This window comes from Cetorhinus maximus, chromosome 1 (assembly GCF_964194155.1).
Source record: "Cetorhinus maximus chromosome 1, sCetMax3.hap1.1, whole genome shotgun sequence".
NCBI lineage: Eukaryota > Metazoa > Chordata > Chondrichthyes > Lamniformes > Cetorhinidae > Cetorhinus > Cetorhinus maximus.
Window position 1 is genome coordinate 19,081,960 of NC_135879.1, and position 16,781 is coordinate 19,098,740.

At 47.1% G+C, this 16,781-nt stretch overlaps 1 protein-coding gene across 1 annotated transcript in view; it reads right to left on the reverse strand.

The window, feature by feature from the left end:
- The window catches only part of LOC144688852 (uncharacterized), a 582,637-nt gene that overhangs the window by 327,489 nt on the left and 238,367 nt on the right, over positions 1–16,781 (reverse strand). The window contains exons 5-8 of the mRNA XM_078555848.1: positions 11,788–11,997; positions 9,696–9,746; positions 2,014–2,133; positions 1,575–1,721 (exon numbers count right to left, since the gene is read on the reverse strand). Of these exons, the coding sequence (XP_078411974.1) occupies positions 1,575–1,721; positions 2,014–2,133; positions 9,696–9,746; positions 11,788–11,997 (528 nt within the window). The remainder of the gene's footprint in view (positions 1–1,574; positions 1,722–2,013; positions 2,134–9,695; positions 9,747–11,787; positions 11,998–16,781) is intronic.

Genomic DNA, 16,781 nt, shown 5'->3' on the forward strand with positions numbered 1-16,781 from the left:
ATTTTTTCATATTCTTCAAAGTAGGCAAATCATTAATGGCAAACTAAAGGCCACCCTACAACATTCCCCCATGATGTTAGCTTTTACAAGGGGAGAGATCAGCACTTGTACTAGTATATTTCACTCGTTCCTGGTTACATCACTTAGTGCTTGAAAACTGGTGGGTAGGATGTTTGGCAGTAAAGCGAAATTTAGTAGAATGTACTTCTGCAATGAATTTACACATTGCCCTCAGATTCAGAATGCTCAAGATCCAACAGATTTAAAGTGTAATTTTTTTTTCTGGTTTGACATGCAGTCTTATCAAGCTAAACATCATCTATAAACTGACAAATGGGAAGCATTATTCAATTTCCCCTGCATGCACCCAGTGAAATGCCTGGGGCTGCACCTTACCTGTGTCAAGCAGGCTGGGTGGGAGCGGGCGGGGACTGGTGCAGAGCCGATCGCCGCCCACGATCGGCTGCGCGCCGCCATTTTACATGGGGCCCGCCCAGCTTAATACGCGGCCGGTAGAGCTCAGCGCTACCTGTGCGGGCAGGGGGAGGAGGGAGAGTCGGGGCCTGTGCTCGAAAGAGTGCAGTAATCTCCCTGAGGCATGGAGCTGCCTCAGGGAGATTAAGTTGGTAATGTAAATTCTGAATAAATGAGCTGAAACATTATTTAAACATGTCCCCTCATGTGACAGTGTCACATGAGCTGGAACATGTTTGCACATTTCACAAACTTTATTTAATTATTTTATTAAACTTTCTGGAAACCTCATCCCGCCAAGGACAAGGTTTCCTGAAAAACGCGAAGGTCGCCTGGGCTCTTCGCCTGCCCCCCGCGCCCCCCCCCCCAACCCCGCCAACCTTAAGGTTGGACGGGCAGCTCAGTTTATTAGTTTAATTAGTTTTTAAATGGCCTTAATAGGCCTTTGACAGTCCGGCTGTCACGCAGCCACCTCCGGCACCCGCCTGCCAAACAAAATATCGAAATGACGCACGGTGACATCGGGACGCACGCCCGAAGCCATCGCGCGTTGTTCTGTGCGTCGGCGTGTCGGGCGCACCCCTGCACACCCACGGCAATATTCTGGCCCCGAGATTCTCTGACCCAGGACCTCACACTGTGCTTGTTCCACTACACCAGAGGTCTTATAGAAAGCCTTCCCCTACTAAACCAATCAAATCGAAGGATTTGTGAAAGTAACAGTGCAAAGATTGGGAAGGAAGTGTAAGTCAGAGTGGATAAATTCAAATTCAATGTCGGGCCCCGCCCCCGCTCGCCAAGCCGAAAATTCTGGCCAATGTTTAATGCGTTTTAATAATGAGACAGAAAGCCAGATGCCATTTTCGCAAAACTGGCAGTGGAACAGTGCAACTCAAGGTAGCAACTTTTTTGATTTCAGCATCTGGCTGTTCATCTACCCCCTCACCAGATGTTGCTGTATCATTTAGGCAATAAGCTACAGCAAGCGTCGAAAGCCTCACTGTTACTTTGACAGAAAATGATGGGCCAAATTCAAACATACTCGCTGGGCCGGTTAAACTGAATTATATGATACGTAAAATTTCAATTGTGCCGTGTACCATTTCTGCATTCTCCCGGGTCAGCTTTTTTAACTTATCTTCCATCCTCTGTATGGACTGCATGACGTCGTCATTCTTCTTGGTCAAGCGCTTGTTCTTTTCGACGAGTGGTTTCAACTGACTCTCGGTCTCGCGAATGCGTTTCAACTGTGAAAACAATTGAAAGTCGCCTGTGGTAAGATTTCAGCAAAATGCTTTCGACAGTGCAACACACGCAGTAGCACTACCTACTTTTTATGTGCAATCATTAGCTTTGCGTAAATCTGCTTACGGAGCAGATAAATTCTTGAGGGTGTTTATTTCAAATTTTTCACTTTCTGCCTGGAAGTGGAAGATTTTATTTTTACTTGTCCTCTGGCCGAAGAAAATAGTTTGATACATTTGGCAGAGCAGCAATTAATGGCAGAGCTTCTTCATTTACTAAAGTTACTGTATTTACCAGTTCATTCCTCTCATCGGCTAGCAGAGTGTTCCGGTCTTCCAGCTTTCGGATCACAGCATTTAGTTCGGCTATCTTCAACTGGAACCTCCGCACGTCCCTTTCATCCAATGGCGGTTCCTAACGGAGAATTTAGAGTGAGGAATTAAGCGTTTCTGTTATTAACAAAAAAGATCAACATCTGCTGTATGTGGATACCAAGGAAGATATTGAAAGATTTTGTAGAGTGGAAATGGAATGACCTCATTGCCAAGTCCCACATGACACACACAGCCCAAAAAATAAATGGCAAGCTACTCTCATTTTGCATGAATTACTTTTGATGGGAATTTGTCACACAAATAAAGACTATTGCCACTTGGGCTTTAATATCAATCATACTTCATGCTGCACTTGGTTATAAGCATCTAATTGAAATGGGCTTCCTGGACCATTACTGTGCACACTCCCACCAGCTTTTCTCTTCTATCTAAATGTTATCCTGGTTACAGCAAAATGGCGGCAGTTTAGCTATTTTTTAAAAGTTAGGGAGAATGTAGAGGTTTAGGCTGCTCAGGCCTTTCAGCTTAGGCACCTGGGTTTAAAAGTGATGAGATGGAACCTTCCTCTACCGGCAGACTCTGAGGAGTGGGGGAGGGGAAGAAGTCGGTCCTTGTTGTGACAATTTTCCGGGCAAACTAAGGGAACAAACTGGACCAGCCTTGTGGTGCAATATCCTCATCCCCAGGATGCCTACAAGTCATGAGGCCTATCAGGTGGCTGCCACCAACGTATCCTTTCGTAAAATTTCTTCATGCGGTACTAGGGTGCTCCTCCTGGCTCCACAGCAGTCCTGAGAGTTACTGCCAGCCCCAAGTCTTTCACCCCTTCTCTCCTCCCAAGATTTACCCATGGGTCATTGCTGATGAGGCAGCAAGTTGGCTCTGTCAATGTGGGCAAGTTGTCTCTGGAAGGCAGGTACCGACTGCCCACGCCCAAACAGCCCAGTTTCATTTAGGCCTTTGAGCCTACTTCTCCAAACATCTGCATCCATGGAACACTGCAAACAAGTCAAAAATGAATTTGCCCCCACCTCCCTCCCAGTTCCTTGTTGGCAGGAGCTCACAGCATACAACTTCAGCTAATAGATATTCTTATACAGATAGGCTAACACAATGGCTAGCAGGAGAAATTACATATAATTGTCTGCTTCAGCAATAAGTGGCTTTCTGGGGCTAAGCTAAGGGAATCTGTTCAGACAATGGGTTTCATTGAATCCAATCGTGATTTAACTTACCTGGGAATTCTCAAGGCTGACATGGGGCTGAATTTTCTGGTTGGCGGGAGTGGGCGCGGACCTGATCACCGCTCGTGATCGGGTCCGCGCCACCGTTTAACGCGGGCTCAGGCCGCCGGGTCCAATGGCGACCTGACGGCCTGGATAAATGAAGTCCCTGGCAGCCGCGGAGAGGCTGCTCTCGATGGCTGGGCGAAGGGCTGTGCAGGGGGGAAACGAAGTTCATGCAAGTCCGGAGGGTAGGCCAACGGGGCAGGCCAGGTCGGAGGGTAGGCAATCGGGGCAGGCCAGGTCGGAGGGTAGGCAATCGGGGCAGGCCAGGCCGGAGGGTAGGCAATCGGGGCAGGCCAGGCCGGAGGGTAGGCAATCGGGGCAGGCCAGGCCAGGTCGGAGGGTAGGGCCCTTTGTTTTTCAGATGACTGTCTTGCTGCCCTCCTTGAGGAGGTGGCAGCACGGCGGGAGGTGCTGGTTCCCCAGGATGGGAGGAGGAGGCCCCCCCACATGACGAAACATGCCAGGGAGGAGGTGGCGGAGGTTGTGAGCTCCCGTGACGCTGTGCAGCACTGCCGGATCTAGTGTCGCAAGCGCTTCAATGACTTGTTGCGCTCTGGCAGGGTGAGTACCTCCTGCTGCCCCCCCGGAATCCCCAAGTCTGAGTGTAGTGATGCATTGAATCATTGACAGCATGTGCCTTCGCTGGGAGGGCCAGCAGATATTGCCCACGCCGAGGTCACCCTGAGGGGGTGGTGAAGAGATGGGTTCTGCCCCCGCAGCATGTGTTACACTGAGTTCCACATGACTGTTTTGGGGACAACCTGGAGGAGCTGCACCTGGGCGCTGTGCTTGAGCTGCAGGACATGTCTAAGTCAGGGTGATGATATGCTGGGAGGGGAGCTTCAAGGTGGTGTGGCAACGAACCATCTGCTGCCCTCTGCACTCCACGTGCTTACCCCTCCTTGCTATGGAAGGATATACTATGTGGTGCCTAATGTGATGTAGGCAGCATGTGTCCAAGGGTGGGGTGTGGGGGGTGGGGGAAAAGGGGACAAGCCTAGCATCTTTGTGTGAGTGTTCGGCAGCAGCGGGGTGTGGAGGCACTGGAGCCCTGATATGTCCCACTCTGGTTGGGGTGGGCCGTGCGCGAAGAGGGTCCATGTGCAATTTGCACTAATCAATGCTCATCTCTCATTTTCAGAAGAAGAATGCTCATTACGCGGCAGAGCGTGTGAGGACTGGCGGCGGCCAGGCGCAGATCACCATTCTTAGCCGCTTCGAGCAGGAGGCCCTGGATCTGGAGAGGCACCATGTGCCCAGGTCCAGTGGTGTTGGTGAGGCTGGGATGCCACGGCCAGGTATTTATGCCCAACAGCGAGGTCAGCATTGTTCTACCAACAGTCATAGCAGTGCTGAATGTTCAGTGATTTAATTTTGCAACATGGCTTGACCGTTGCTTATGGAAGGATGAGCACAGAATGATCCAGGGGACAGGGATGCACTTTGTCATTGTCTCCACATTAACTGATCCACTGTCCTTGTTCTGTCTTTCAGCATCATCGGAGCAGGGCCGGGAGGAGGAGCAGCAGAGGCCCCTCTCCCACCGGAGGGGCCTGAAGTCTCACCAGCATCACACCATCCCTGCCAGGCAGGCACCAGCGCAGATACTAGAAACTCGATGAGAATTCGAACTTTGGCTAGTGTCCCGGGGCACAGTGGTGAGGGCACTTCACAGTCGCTGGAGGAGCTGGCAGAGACAGAGAGTGCCCATGGCGCCCGCAGGCTGAGGACTGCAGGGGACCAGGCACATGCCCTGTCGGTGCCTGATGATGTGCCTCTGGAGTTGTTCGCGAGGCAGCAGGGGCAGGAAATGCGGCCGGGTGTGCGGGAGCATCTGGGGAAGATACATGAGACTGTGCTTGGCTTGGTCTTCGTGGTGAAGGAGTCTACGAGGACGATCGCCGAAGCAATGAGCCACATGTCCGAGTGCCATGTGTTCTCCATGGAGAGAGTGGTGACTCTCATGGAGAGGCTCCTCCAGGAGACTCGTCAAGGCTTCCTGGGGATGTGTTCTGACCAGCAAGCCCTCACATCGGCATTGACCTCAGCTGGTCATTGCCAATGTGGGAGATGGTGTGGGCACCAAGTTTCCCAGCTCGGTGCCCATTCATCCACGGTGAGCAGGGAGGTCTGAAATGACCACACGTCGGCGCAGCAGCTGCCTGTCGTCTCTGCGGGCACCTCTCAGGGCGCTCCGGATGAAGGCGGCAGCTCCTCCACCCCTCTCCCAGTGACCGTAGCATCCGGTGGGGCTGTGACAACTGGGGAGATGCCAGCTGTGGAACTAGCAGATCCCTCCCAGGCGGGGCCAGCACAGGCTCCACGGGCCAGAGGACGACCGCCAAGGTTATCGAGGCCAACAGGACAGCAGAGTCAGCAGGCTGGCTCAGATGCCACTCCAAGCGATGGGGCAGCACCAAGACCTAGCACCCGGAAACGCAAACATAAGGCACCTTAGGCACACCACGGGTTTTTCACTGGTGCTTTAGCGTTGGCTTGAGATAAGATCCTTATGGTTTCTTCTGATTTGTAACACTATTGTCTTTCTTTTTGCATAAGTTTGTTTGCTTGACATGTTAAATTCAGATATGTTCCCATGGCTGAGGGTGCCTCTTTTCTTTTGCATGTGGGTGGTTTCCAAAAATGTAATGAGTACTTTTTGGACATTCAGTTTTCTTAAAAAGGCCCTTAGTGACTGTTCCTAACCTGGCAGATTTTGCACTTAGGAGTATGCTCGGGTCAGCGTCTACCCCCTCAGCATTTCTCTGTGCATGCTCATCCTCAGACTCACTGGACTCATCGTGTGTAGCCGCAGACACTGCGTCGGCGTCTTCATTGTCCACTGCGTCCCCCCTTTCCAGGGCAAGATTGTGTAGAGCGCAGCATGCAACCACTATCACCGAGACACGATCTAGGGGACACTGGAGTGCGCCCCCTGAGCGGTCCAGACATCGGAAGCGCATCTTGAGAAGACCGATAGCTCTCTCCACCACAGCCCTTGTGGAGGCGTGGCTCCTATTGTACCGCTGCTCAGCTTCTGTTCTTGGATAGCGGAGAGGCGTCATGAGCCACCTTCTGAGGGGATAGCTCTTATCACCCAGCAGCCATCCATCAAGCCGGGCTGGAGCACTGAAGAGCCCCGGCACCTAGGAGTGTCTGAGGATGTAGGCGTCATGGGAGCTGCCTGGGTACCTTGCACAGACTTGCAGAATCTGCATCCTGTGGTCACACACTATCTGCACGTTCATGGAGTGGAAGCCCTTCCTGTTGACGAAGGCACCGGGCTCACCTGCTGGCGCCTTGATGGCCACATGTGTACAGCCTTAGCACCCTGAACACGGGGGAAGCCAGCAATGGCTGCGAAGCCTCTGGATCGCTGTGTCTGGCTTGCCTGGTCCCAACAGAAGTGGATGAAGGTCAATGCATGGCTGAACAGAGCGTCTGTAACCTGCTTGACACAAGTGTGGACAGCTGATTGGGAGACACCACAAAGATCACCCACTGTCCCCTGGAAGGAGCCAGAGGCATAGACATTGAGGGCAGTTGTGACCTTTAGAGCCACTGGCATGGGATTCCCACCCACACAGTTCGCGGAGATCTCAGGCCCAATCATCTGACAGGTATAGTTGACTGTCCCCTTGAGAGACGGAGCCTCCTTCGGCACTGTACCTCAGACATATTAAGGTAGCTGCTTTGCCGCCTGTATACCCTGGCAGCAGGATAGTGGCATCTTCTGCAGCCCCTTCCACCTTGGTCCACCTCTTGGTCCTGCACCCCTTGTGCCTGCGCCTGTCCTCCCAAAGGTGGCTGTCTTGGACGCTGAATGTGCATGCCTGGCTTCCTCCTCCTTCTAGCCCTCTCTTCCTCCTCAGAGGAGCTGCCTCCAGTGGACAGATCAGATCCCATTCCCAGGTTAAGGGAGGCTTCCTGAAACCTGCAGGCCCAGAGAAGATTCCTCACTGCAGAGTGCTGACCTGAAGGTTAAGAGCCCAGACAAAGCAGCTGGAATGCGTTTTGAAGTACTGCAGATCACACAGGCAAGTTTCAGTAACTTTGAAAAGGAAGTACTTGACAGTGCACACTCGCGACCCCAGTGAGCCCTTTTATCCCACCGGTGGATGAGGTTTATAAAAATCTCTCCTACCTGCCTGCCCGTTGTACCCGTGCGCTAACTCGAAGATTGCACGGGCGCCGAAAAACTGGCGTCGATTGGTGAGTCAAGGGCCTTAAACGGCCCGTTAATTAATGGCGGCCGTGCGTCAGACATCATCGCACGCCCGCCCAACGAAATATCATGATGGCGCGCGGTGACGGGACGCTCGCCCAACGTCACTGTGCGTCATTTTATGCACGGACGTGAGGGGCACACTCCCGCATTCCAACGGGAAAATTCAGCCCATGGCGTCTATATGGAAAAGGTTCCATTTCTCAGCTCAGCACAGATTGGGGCTCAAATCTGGGATGTTCTACATATGGTTCATTACTACTGGGTAGTCCTTTTACCCACTCAACCATTGGGGCAGCTGAGATTTTAAAATTTAATGAAAAGCAACTGAGACAAGTTGAAACATAAGCTATACCACCATGACAACAGATTACAATGTTGCATCCTGAGGATAGGTCTAACAGAAATCTGGGACACTCTCCCTTGAAAGATGTCGAGACTAGGTCAACCGAAAATTTCAAAGCCTAGATTGATAGATTTTTGTTAGCTAACAACACTAAGGAAAATGGAATCACAGCAGGTAAATGGAGTTAAAATACAGATCAACCATGATCTAGTTAAATGGCAGAATAGGCACAAGGGCTGATCAATCTATTCCTGTTCCTATATTCCTATAATATTTGGGGTAACAAACTTAGATCTTAAGTTTTGTGGAAACCAAGTACTTTGACCCCAAGCAAGAAGTAGCTCATGTAAACTGATGGGAGCTCTCTACTTTGAAGTTAAAATCAATCGTTTTTCTAAAAAGGTATAACTTTAAAATATTTAAAGTATGGCATTTACAAAATAGGTAGGTTAGTAGGCAAGATATGATCTTCGTTTTCTCTCATGAGCAAGTGTTATACCTTAGGGAAACATTACTATTTGTGAGCTAACCAATCACACGTGAGGTTCTTGTCCGTGTGATGAAATATACATTTTCCACATTTCAGTTTGGGTTATACTTGCTTCGAAAGAGTGAAGTTTTTTTTTAAAAACCGTGGGATTGTAAACTGGGTTTCTAGTCAAGAAGTGGAAAACCACAATAATTTGGGTTTAATTGTTCCAATAGAAGGTGCTTTACAAAAGGGTTGGAGGGAGGAGTTCGGTGAGGTGACAGGAGGCAGAGTCGATGAGGTGGGGCTCAAGGAATCCTCTGAAGGTGGGGAAAGTAGCCTGGCAGGGAAATTGCCAGGATGGAGGGGTGTAGTGGCTGCCAACTCCGCCAATGATGCTTTGGTGGGACTCAGTATCTCAGAGTCTGCAAGGCAGAGTGTGCACTCTAGAACGCAGAGCTGGAGAAGACAGCAGCAATAGGAGCAATTAAGACAACAGAGGGATTGCAAAGAAAATAATTATAGCCAACACATTGCGGGTTGGGGAGCCAATGGAGGTCAGTGGGTGGTAAGTGTGCAAGAGTTAGAAATCTCTTTGCACACACCAAATATCCTTTTAAAGTGGGATCATTTTATTTACAGTAGTCAGAAGAAAATGTTACATTCTTTTGACCTTTCTCATTTTTCATTAAAAAAACTAAAATATATGTTATTTATTTTTATTTACCTTCAGGTTACTTTCAAAATAATATTTTATTTTCAAGACATGATATACATTTTTTTTTAAATGGCTCTTGTAGTTTGCTCCCTGTCTGAGTTTGCACTGAAAGGATGGCAGACAACCTTCCGCTGTATTCACCCTTGATACATATGCAAATGAAGATACAGGGGATCTGGGGGAAAATAACTCTCTCTGTGGAGAGAGCTTGGCCTATGTTTGACACACTCACAACAAGACAACTGAAATTAGTAAATAGCCTTGTGGGGAAACTGTGAACAAAAACACAATATTTTGCAATATTTCACAGCATATCCATTCTCCTAAAATAGTTACACACAGGGCTCTGCAGAACAGCTCTGCAACTGTGAAGGTATTGCAAAACATAAGGCACTGGTGTACACACTATTGATGTAAATGCAGATCATTGCACTTATCCCAATGGTAAATGATCCATGTTAGGGTAATTACACATCTTGTCCTTAACCCTACATTAAAAGATCAATGTAGGAATAAGTACATATCATTCAGGCACCTACTCTAGTTACTAAAGGACTAATGTAAAGGTAAGTACACACCACTCTTTGTACTTACCCTGACACTAAAGTTCCCCTTTAAGGAATACTGCTCCTTTACTGGCTTAATCTGTAAATAATACAACAAATTTGAAAAGATTGCAAAACCTTGTTAGTTGTTAAAAAAACCCCTACAAATACATCATCTTTTCAATAATTTTATTAGCACCACATGCGGCACCTTTGATAAACATATATAACATATAAATAAATAATTAAAAGCTAATATTCAACACTGGATATTATTACTATATTCACTACATATAACTTTTAAAGTATGTTTAAAATATTTGGAGCTAACTAACCACTGCAGCAGCTTGCCCCCCTCCTCCCCAATCCCACCCCACACCCCCATTTTGACTCCTCAAAACTTAAATGCAAAAACCTCAATAGATGGCAGACCATCTCGGATGCTGTATAGTTTGTCACAATATTGGTTTTGAAGAGCTCAAGTTTCTTGGCTGTCTCACTGCCTCATGGTTAGCCATCTCGACCTTTCATTAATTGATCATTGGCAAACATTTGTTAGTGGTGTGACAGCCAGATCTATTGATAGAATCATAGAATAGAATCATAGAGTGGTTACAGCACAGAAGGATGCCATTCACTGGGTCTGTGCTGGTTCTCTGTAAGAGCAATTCCTATTGGCCCACTTTCTCCCCATAGCCCCGCAAATTTTCTCTCTTCAAGTAATTATCTAATACTCTTTTGAAAGGCACAATTGAATCTGCCTTCACCACGTTATCAGGCAATGCATTCCAGATCGCAACCACTTACTGCGTAAAAAAGATTTCCACATGTCATCTTTGTGTCTTTTGCCATTCACCTTAAATTGATGTCCTCCAATTCTCAACCCTTCTGCCAATGGAAACATTTTCTCCCTATCTTGTTTGTCCAGATCGCACATGATTTTGAAAACCTCTACCAAATCTCCTCTCAACCTTCTGTCCTCTAAGGAGAACTTTCCCAGCTTCTCCAATATATCCCACTTAACTGAAGTCATTGGCAATTCTCGTAAATCTTTTCTGCACCCTCTCTAATGCCTCCGCATTCTTCCTGAAGTATGGTGCCCAGAATTTGACACAATATCTAGTTGAGGCCGAGCCAGTATCTCCTAAAGGTTCACCATAACTTCCTTGCTATAGTACTCTCTGCCTCCAATTATAAAGCCCAGGATCCTGTCTACCTTATTAATTCCTTTCTCAAACTGTCCTGCCATCTTCAATGATTTGTGCACATATACCCTCTGGCCTCTCTGTTCCTGCACCTCATTTGGAATTTTGTCCTTTAATTTATACTGCCTCTCCTTGTGCTTCCGACCAAAATGTATCACTGCACATTTCTCTGCATTAAACTTCATCTGCCACATGTCCACCCATTCCACCAACCTGTCTATGTCCTTTTGAAGTTTATCACTATCCTCCTCACAGTTCACAATACTGCCAAATTTTGTGCCATCCACAAATTTTGAAATTGTGCCCTCCACACCCAAATCAAGATCATTAATATAGATGAAGCAGTAACCCTAACACCGACCCTGCCCCATTATATACCTTCCTCCAGTCCAGAAAACAATTGTTCATCACCACTCTCAGTCACTCAACCAACATCGTATCCATGCTGCTACTGTCCCTGTTAAATTAATGGGTTTTAACTTTGCTGGCAAACCCGTTATGTGGCATTTTATCAAGCACCTTTTGGAAGCCCTGGTTACCTGGCTGTTAGAAGGGTCAGGGAGGTTGGGGGTGGGTGGGAGAGGGAGAACAAAAACTTTGGAATGAGAGAGGCTGAAGCAAAGATTGAAACTAAAATGAATCTGGTCATTAATTCCATAAAATTCGCATCCTGCTATTCCTCTTCACCCAGCACACAAGAATTGCGAAAAAATAAGGAAAGCTCCAAGATTGCAGTCAGGAGATTCATCACAGTACCAATAGCACACTACTATTAACTGGCAAAGTGGCTGAAAGAAACAAGTTGCCAGGGAATTGCCCGCCCTCTAAAAGGAACTAAACAATGAGTATTATTCCTGGATCACACACTGTAATTAACAAGAGGAATATTCCTCAGCTAAAAGACTGTATTCCGCTGAAATATATGGTGCTCCTTACTTGGTTCCCCATCAGTTCTGAGGTGTCCCCAGCACCACCTGGAAACTCCCGCTTGGGGCTGCTGTGGTAGCGTTCAGCCTCTTTCACCTGCACCAGTTGCTCATCAAGGGCTTCCTTCTGAAGAATTAGCTTCTGCGTATGACCTGTTTGAACACCAAGGTCCTTCTCCAGGGTCAGAATGATTCTGTCTTTGCTCTTAATCTCATCCATCTAGAAAAAGACAAAATAAAGCACTGTAAGACGCTCAACGCACAATCACTGACGTTCTGAGACAAACCAAAAATGAGAATCTGACCGTGCACCACAATTTTTAAAATAAAAGAGTTTTTAGGGATTTCCGTTGATTTTCCACAGAAATTTGAAGAAATTCTCCTCCAGCTTAAAGCGTGCATAAGGTTTGAAATTTGTGTGCAGCGTATTCAATGGAATGATAGAGCCATATTTCCAACCTTATTTTGAAACATTCCCTTTATTTGTATTCACTCAGGCCTGCCAATTTATTTTTTATCATCCATTTCTCTCTGTGGTGTCGTTACATCACAATTGCTCCTTGATCTAGATGCCAAGCTGTAGATATGCTTCTTCCCCCCCCTACACCATCTACATTCTAAGCTGACCACAAGAAAAGACTGAAGAGAAGTCTGTGGTAATTAGGCGTCCAATTTTCCTCCATCCCTGTGAAGAAGCATCAAAGTGGCAGAGCTGGGATTGGAACTCACTATGCCATTCCACTACATGACCTAACAGGCAGATTTTCCAATTCACTGAGCCTAAGGGACTGGAAAACTGTTGGATTGGAAAAGGTAGTGGCCTAGGAATTCCATGACACCCTGCCCATTTTTTCAGGTACCGAATGGGTGTTTAAGCCTCCAGTATGGGGGCAGAAAGCAAGTGCTCATTATGAGCTGCCTGCCATATTGATTTTAGCCCAAAAAAATAGGCTTCCAGGGCCTGCAACTGAAACAGTTGCCAGGTCCCACGTTTATGCCAATAAGTGTGTGTTTTAGGCTTCCTATGCAAAATAGGTTCTCCATGAGATGCATTCAGGAAAACCGGGTCCACATGTGGCCTAAAAAGCAGTACTTAAAGGGACCACTGCTGGCTGCCGGTGTGCCTCAGACCTATTCATTCGGGCACAGCCCACATGTATTTCTGGTGCCCTCAGTGTGTACATTTTTAGCTGGGAATTCATTTTTTCATCATGCAGTCAGGTTTTCTCTCCCTTTATTTCTTATGGACCTTCCCAACTAGCATTTTCAAAATGTTTGTGTGCAAGAGGTAAGTCTTATCCTCACAGTCCAAGTTTGCAATCTGCCTGGAACAATTGGTCCTGTGGGAGCTGCCAGGATCTCTGTGGTTTACTCCACCATTGTCTGGTTTCCATCCAAAGGAAACTGTAATGCCCACAGTGAACTGTTCTGTCCAATGGTTCTGGTTTTTATTGAATATATAAATTGTTCATGTTAGAAAATCTGATCAGGTCGATCACTACATCCACCCCCAAGGACTGAATTAGGTTTCCAGGCAACTGAGGCGACAGCTAATTCAATGATGGCTGTGTGTAAAGGGTAGAAAGTTTAAATGGTCAGAGGGAAAAAGAGTCATCAGCAAAGTACATCATCTTTGCAGCTGCAATTATTGAAGGGGTTTTCTGGTGTTACAGTGTGTTGTCTAAACTGACCATCATTCTATCAGTGGTTGGGATATTCTCTTTTACCCATTTCTATTATTCTACATTCAAGGCCATGGGCCAAGTGCTGGTAAATGGGATTAGATAGGTAGGTCAGGTGTTTCTCACTTGTCGGTGCAGACTCGATGGGCCGAAGGGCCTCTTCTGCACTGTATGATTATCTGATTCTGCGATTCTGTGATTAATTGTTCATAGCTCTGCATTTTAAAGTCCTAAATTTATCAACCTATGCTTGAAAATAGTGAGGGCCTGCATTGAGCTGAAAGAGCAATAAGGAGAAACAGACAATAACCTGGAGAAAAGCTGGAAGTGCAATTCCTGACAATGGAGGCACTAACAATGGACGTGCAATCACATGTTTAGAGTATTCAGAGCCCCAAAACACCACAGTTTGAGTTGCAAGGCCCTCGTTTTGGTCCCCATCTTGACACTTCCAAGGCTGGATGCCTAACCTTGACATTTTATTGTTTAGCTTTGAAATATGCAGTCAGCGCCCTTATAATTCATTCTCCTCCAGCTTAAAGCGTGCATAAGGTTTGAAATTTTTGTGCAGCGTATTCAATGGAATGATAGAGCCACATTTCCAACGTTATTTTGAAACATTCCCTTTATTTGTATTCACTCAGGCCTGCCAAGATTAATAGACTAAACTGTTTCTTTCCTTCAAAATTGATCATGATTTTCCAAATGACCAGCCAACTTGAGGTAAATTTTTTTTAAAATGTGTTCCTAAAATAGAAACTCAGAATGACCGCTCACCTCCCCCCCCACCCCCAACATATTTTATTTGCCGTGTGTTGAAAGATATTGGTGGCTTTTTCCTTAGATACAAATTGCTAAAATATTAAAAAGTAATCAAAAATACGAAGGGAACTTTGACCTTTATCGTGAGAGGTTTGTAATCCTAAAGTGAGGAAGTGATGCTTCAGTTGTGCAAGGCCTTGGTCAGATCCCATCTGGAGTGTTGTGTTCCTGTTCCCAATCCTCAAGGAAGAAATTGGCCGAATCCAGTGCCCTCCTCCATGGTAAGTTTGGTGGCTTGGGGGCATTTAATCAGGCGGAAGGGTGATGCCTGGAAGACCCCTCACCTTCCTGATTCCACCCCTATTAAGTCAGTGGCAGGAAAGCTTGTGAATAGTCTTCCTGCCCGGCCACTAATTGAGGCCCTTAAGTGGGCAATTAAGGGCCTTATCCCATCACCATTGGTATTAACCCAGTGGCAGGTGGGGGACTTGCCACGTGGGAAGCATGACAAGCCAAACCCGGAGCATTTGCCTGCAGGCTCCCAGTGGTGATCCGTCCATCATTCAAAAAGTACCTGATCGAAGGACTCGGCACCAGGAAGATGGGGGACCCACTGAGAGTCATCCACCCGCCCTCACTGTCGACTTCTCTCCCCCCACTGCTGCCGACCCCCTTCCACCTCTCCCGCGACCCCTTCTCACCAACACTCGCCTGTGTCTGGGTCCCTCCTCAACCTATGGCTTCAGGTGGTTTCTCTGATTGGCCAGCAGCTTTTGGCGGGTGGGTCTTCCACCCCTGGGATCCTTGGGGAAGGCCCACCTCTTGCCTGTTAAGTACCCGAGTGGCACAAGATGCAATGGGCCTTCTCAAAAAGGAGCAACGCGGGGCTCTCGCCAGTTGGCCACAAGATCCTGCCCGTTGGTCTTGGAAGGGGAGCAATGAAGATCCATGGAGAACAGTTGGATAAGTTTCAACTGACCTCACCATTCACCTATCATTGAAAAGGCATCCTGTGCCTGGAGTTCAAATTGGGGACCTGAGTGTAATTTAATCATCTTTTCAGCAATAAGTTGCTCTGATCTTATTTTGTTTCCTTATTTTAATCTCACCGTCTGATCACCCAATACAAATAATGTGTGAGGAAGGATTCCATTTCTCTGCACTTGGACTCACAGTACATTGAACTAATGATGACTGCTGCAGGAGTGGGATACATCATCCACCGGCGGGATGAGGTTTCATGTAGGGATTTAAAAAGTTTAATAAATTTTTAGTGTAATTTATGAACATGTCCAATCTCATGTGACATTGTCACATGAGGGGGACATGTTAAGGATTTTTTTTTCCTATTTTTAACGGTTTTAAAACTGTCAGCGATCTCCCTGAGGCAGCACTTAGCCTCAGGGAGATGTGCGCTCTTTCGTGCACATGCTCGAAAGAGCGCACTCTTGCTTTTGGGAAATCCCCCCCGTCCACACAGGAAGCGCATTGTGCTTCCCGGCGGACATCACGCTGGGCGGGCCAATTAAAATGGCGGCGGGGATTGGCTCCCTGCCCGCCGGAGATTGGATTGGGCCCGCCCGCTCGGCAGGCAGAAAATTCTGCCCTTGGTCACTGGTAGAAGGTTGTGAGTTCAAGTCCCACTGCAGGACTTGAACACAAAAATCAAGTCTCACACTGAGGGAGTGCTACACCATCAGAGGTGCTGTTTTCCAGATGAGGCGTTAAACTGAGGCCCTGTTTTCCCTCTTGGGTAGGCATAAAAGATCCCATGGCGCTATTCCAAAGAAAAGCAGGGGAGTTATCAATCGATGTGGCAAAAACAGAATACCACATTCTTGTTTGTGGGAGCTTGCTGTGCACAAATTGTCTGCTGTGTTTCCTACATTACAACAGTGGCTACATTTTTTTTTTAAAAAAGGCATTTCATTGGCTGCAAAGTGCTTTGAGATGTCCAGTGGTCATGAATGGTGTTATATAAATGCAAGTCTTTCTTTCACCAGCTCAATTACTTTGCAGCAGAGGAACAAGGAGGCCTCACAAGAGTTAAGCATGCCGATTTCCTCGTTAACTATTAAATTCAACACTGATATAAATAAATGCACGCACACATATGCAAAATTAGCTCGGTTCCTGAAGTATTCCTGCCCCCAGGACACAGGTGGTTGGAAATTTTCCTCAAAATGCCCGAGTACTTTCCACTTACAACTCGCAGGGTTAATGCAAGCAGCCAGTACGAGCTACCCACAGGAATCTGCAGCCCTGACATTTTACCACTTGCCAATGTGCGCCATTTGATCAGCGCTGTGCTGGTAATGCTTCCTGTTATCACTTATCCCTTGCTCTGGCATGACAACTTAAAACGAGCCCCCACGGGACAAATCCCAGTTTCCTGCTATCAAATGATAATAAGGGCAATTTTTAAGGGAAAATACTTTACAATATGCCACCAGGAATCTCTTTCCCTTGTATGTATTTGAATAAAGCTTCGACTGCATAACAAAAATCACATTTCCATGGTTACCACGAGGAAATCAATTCATATCGGTATTCTTGTCAG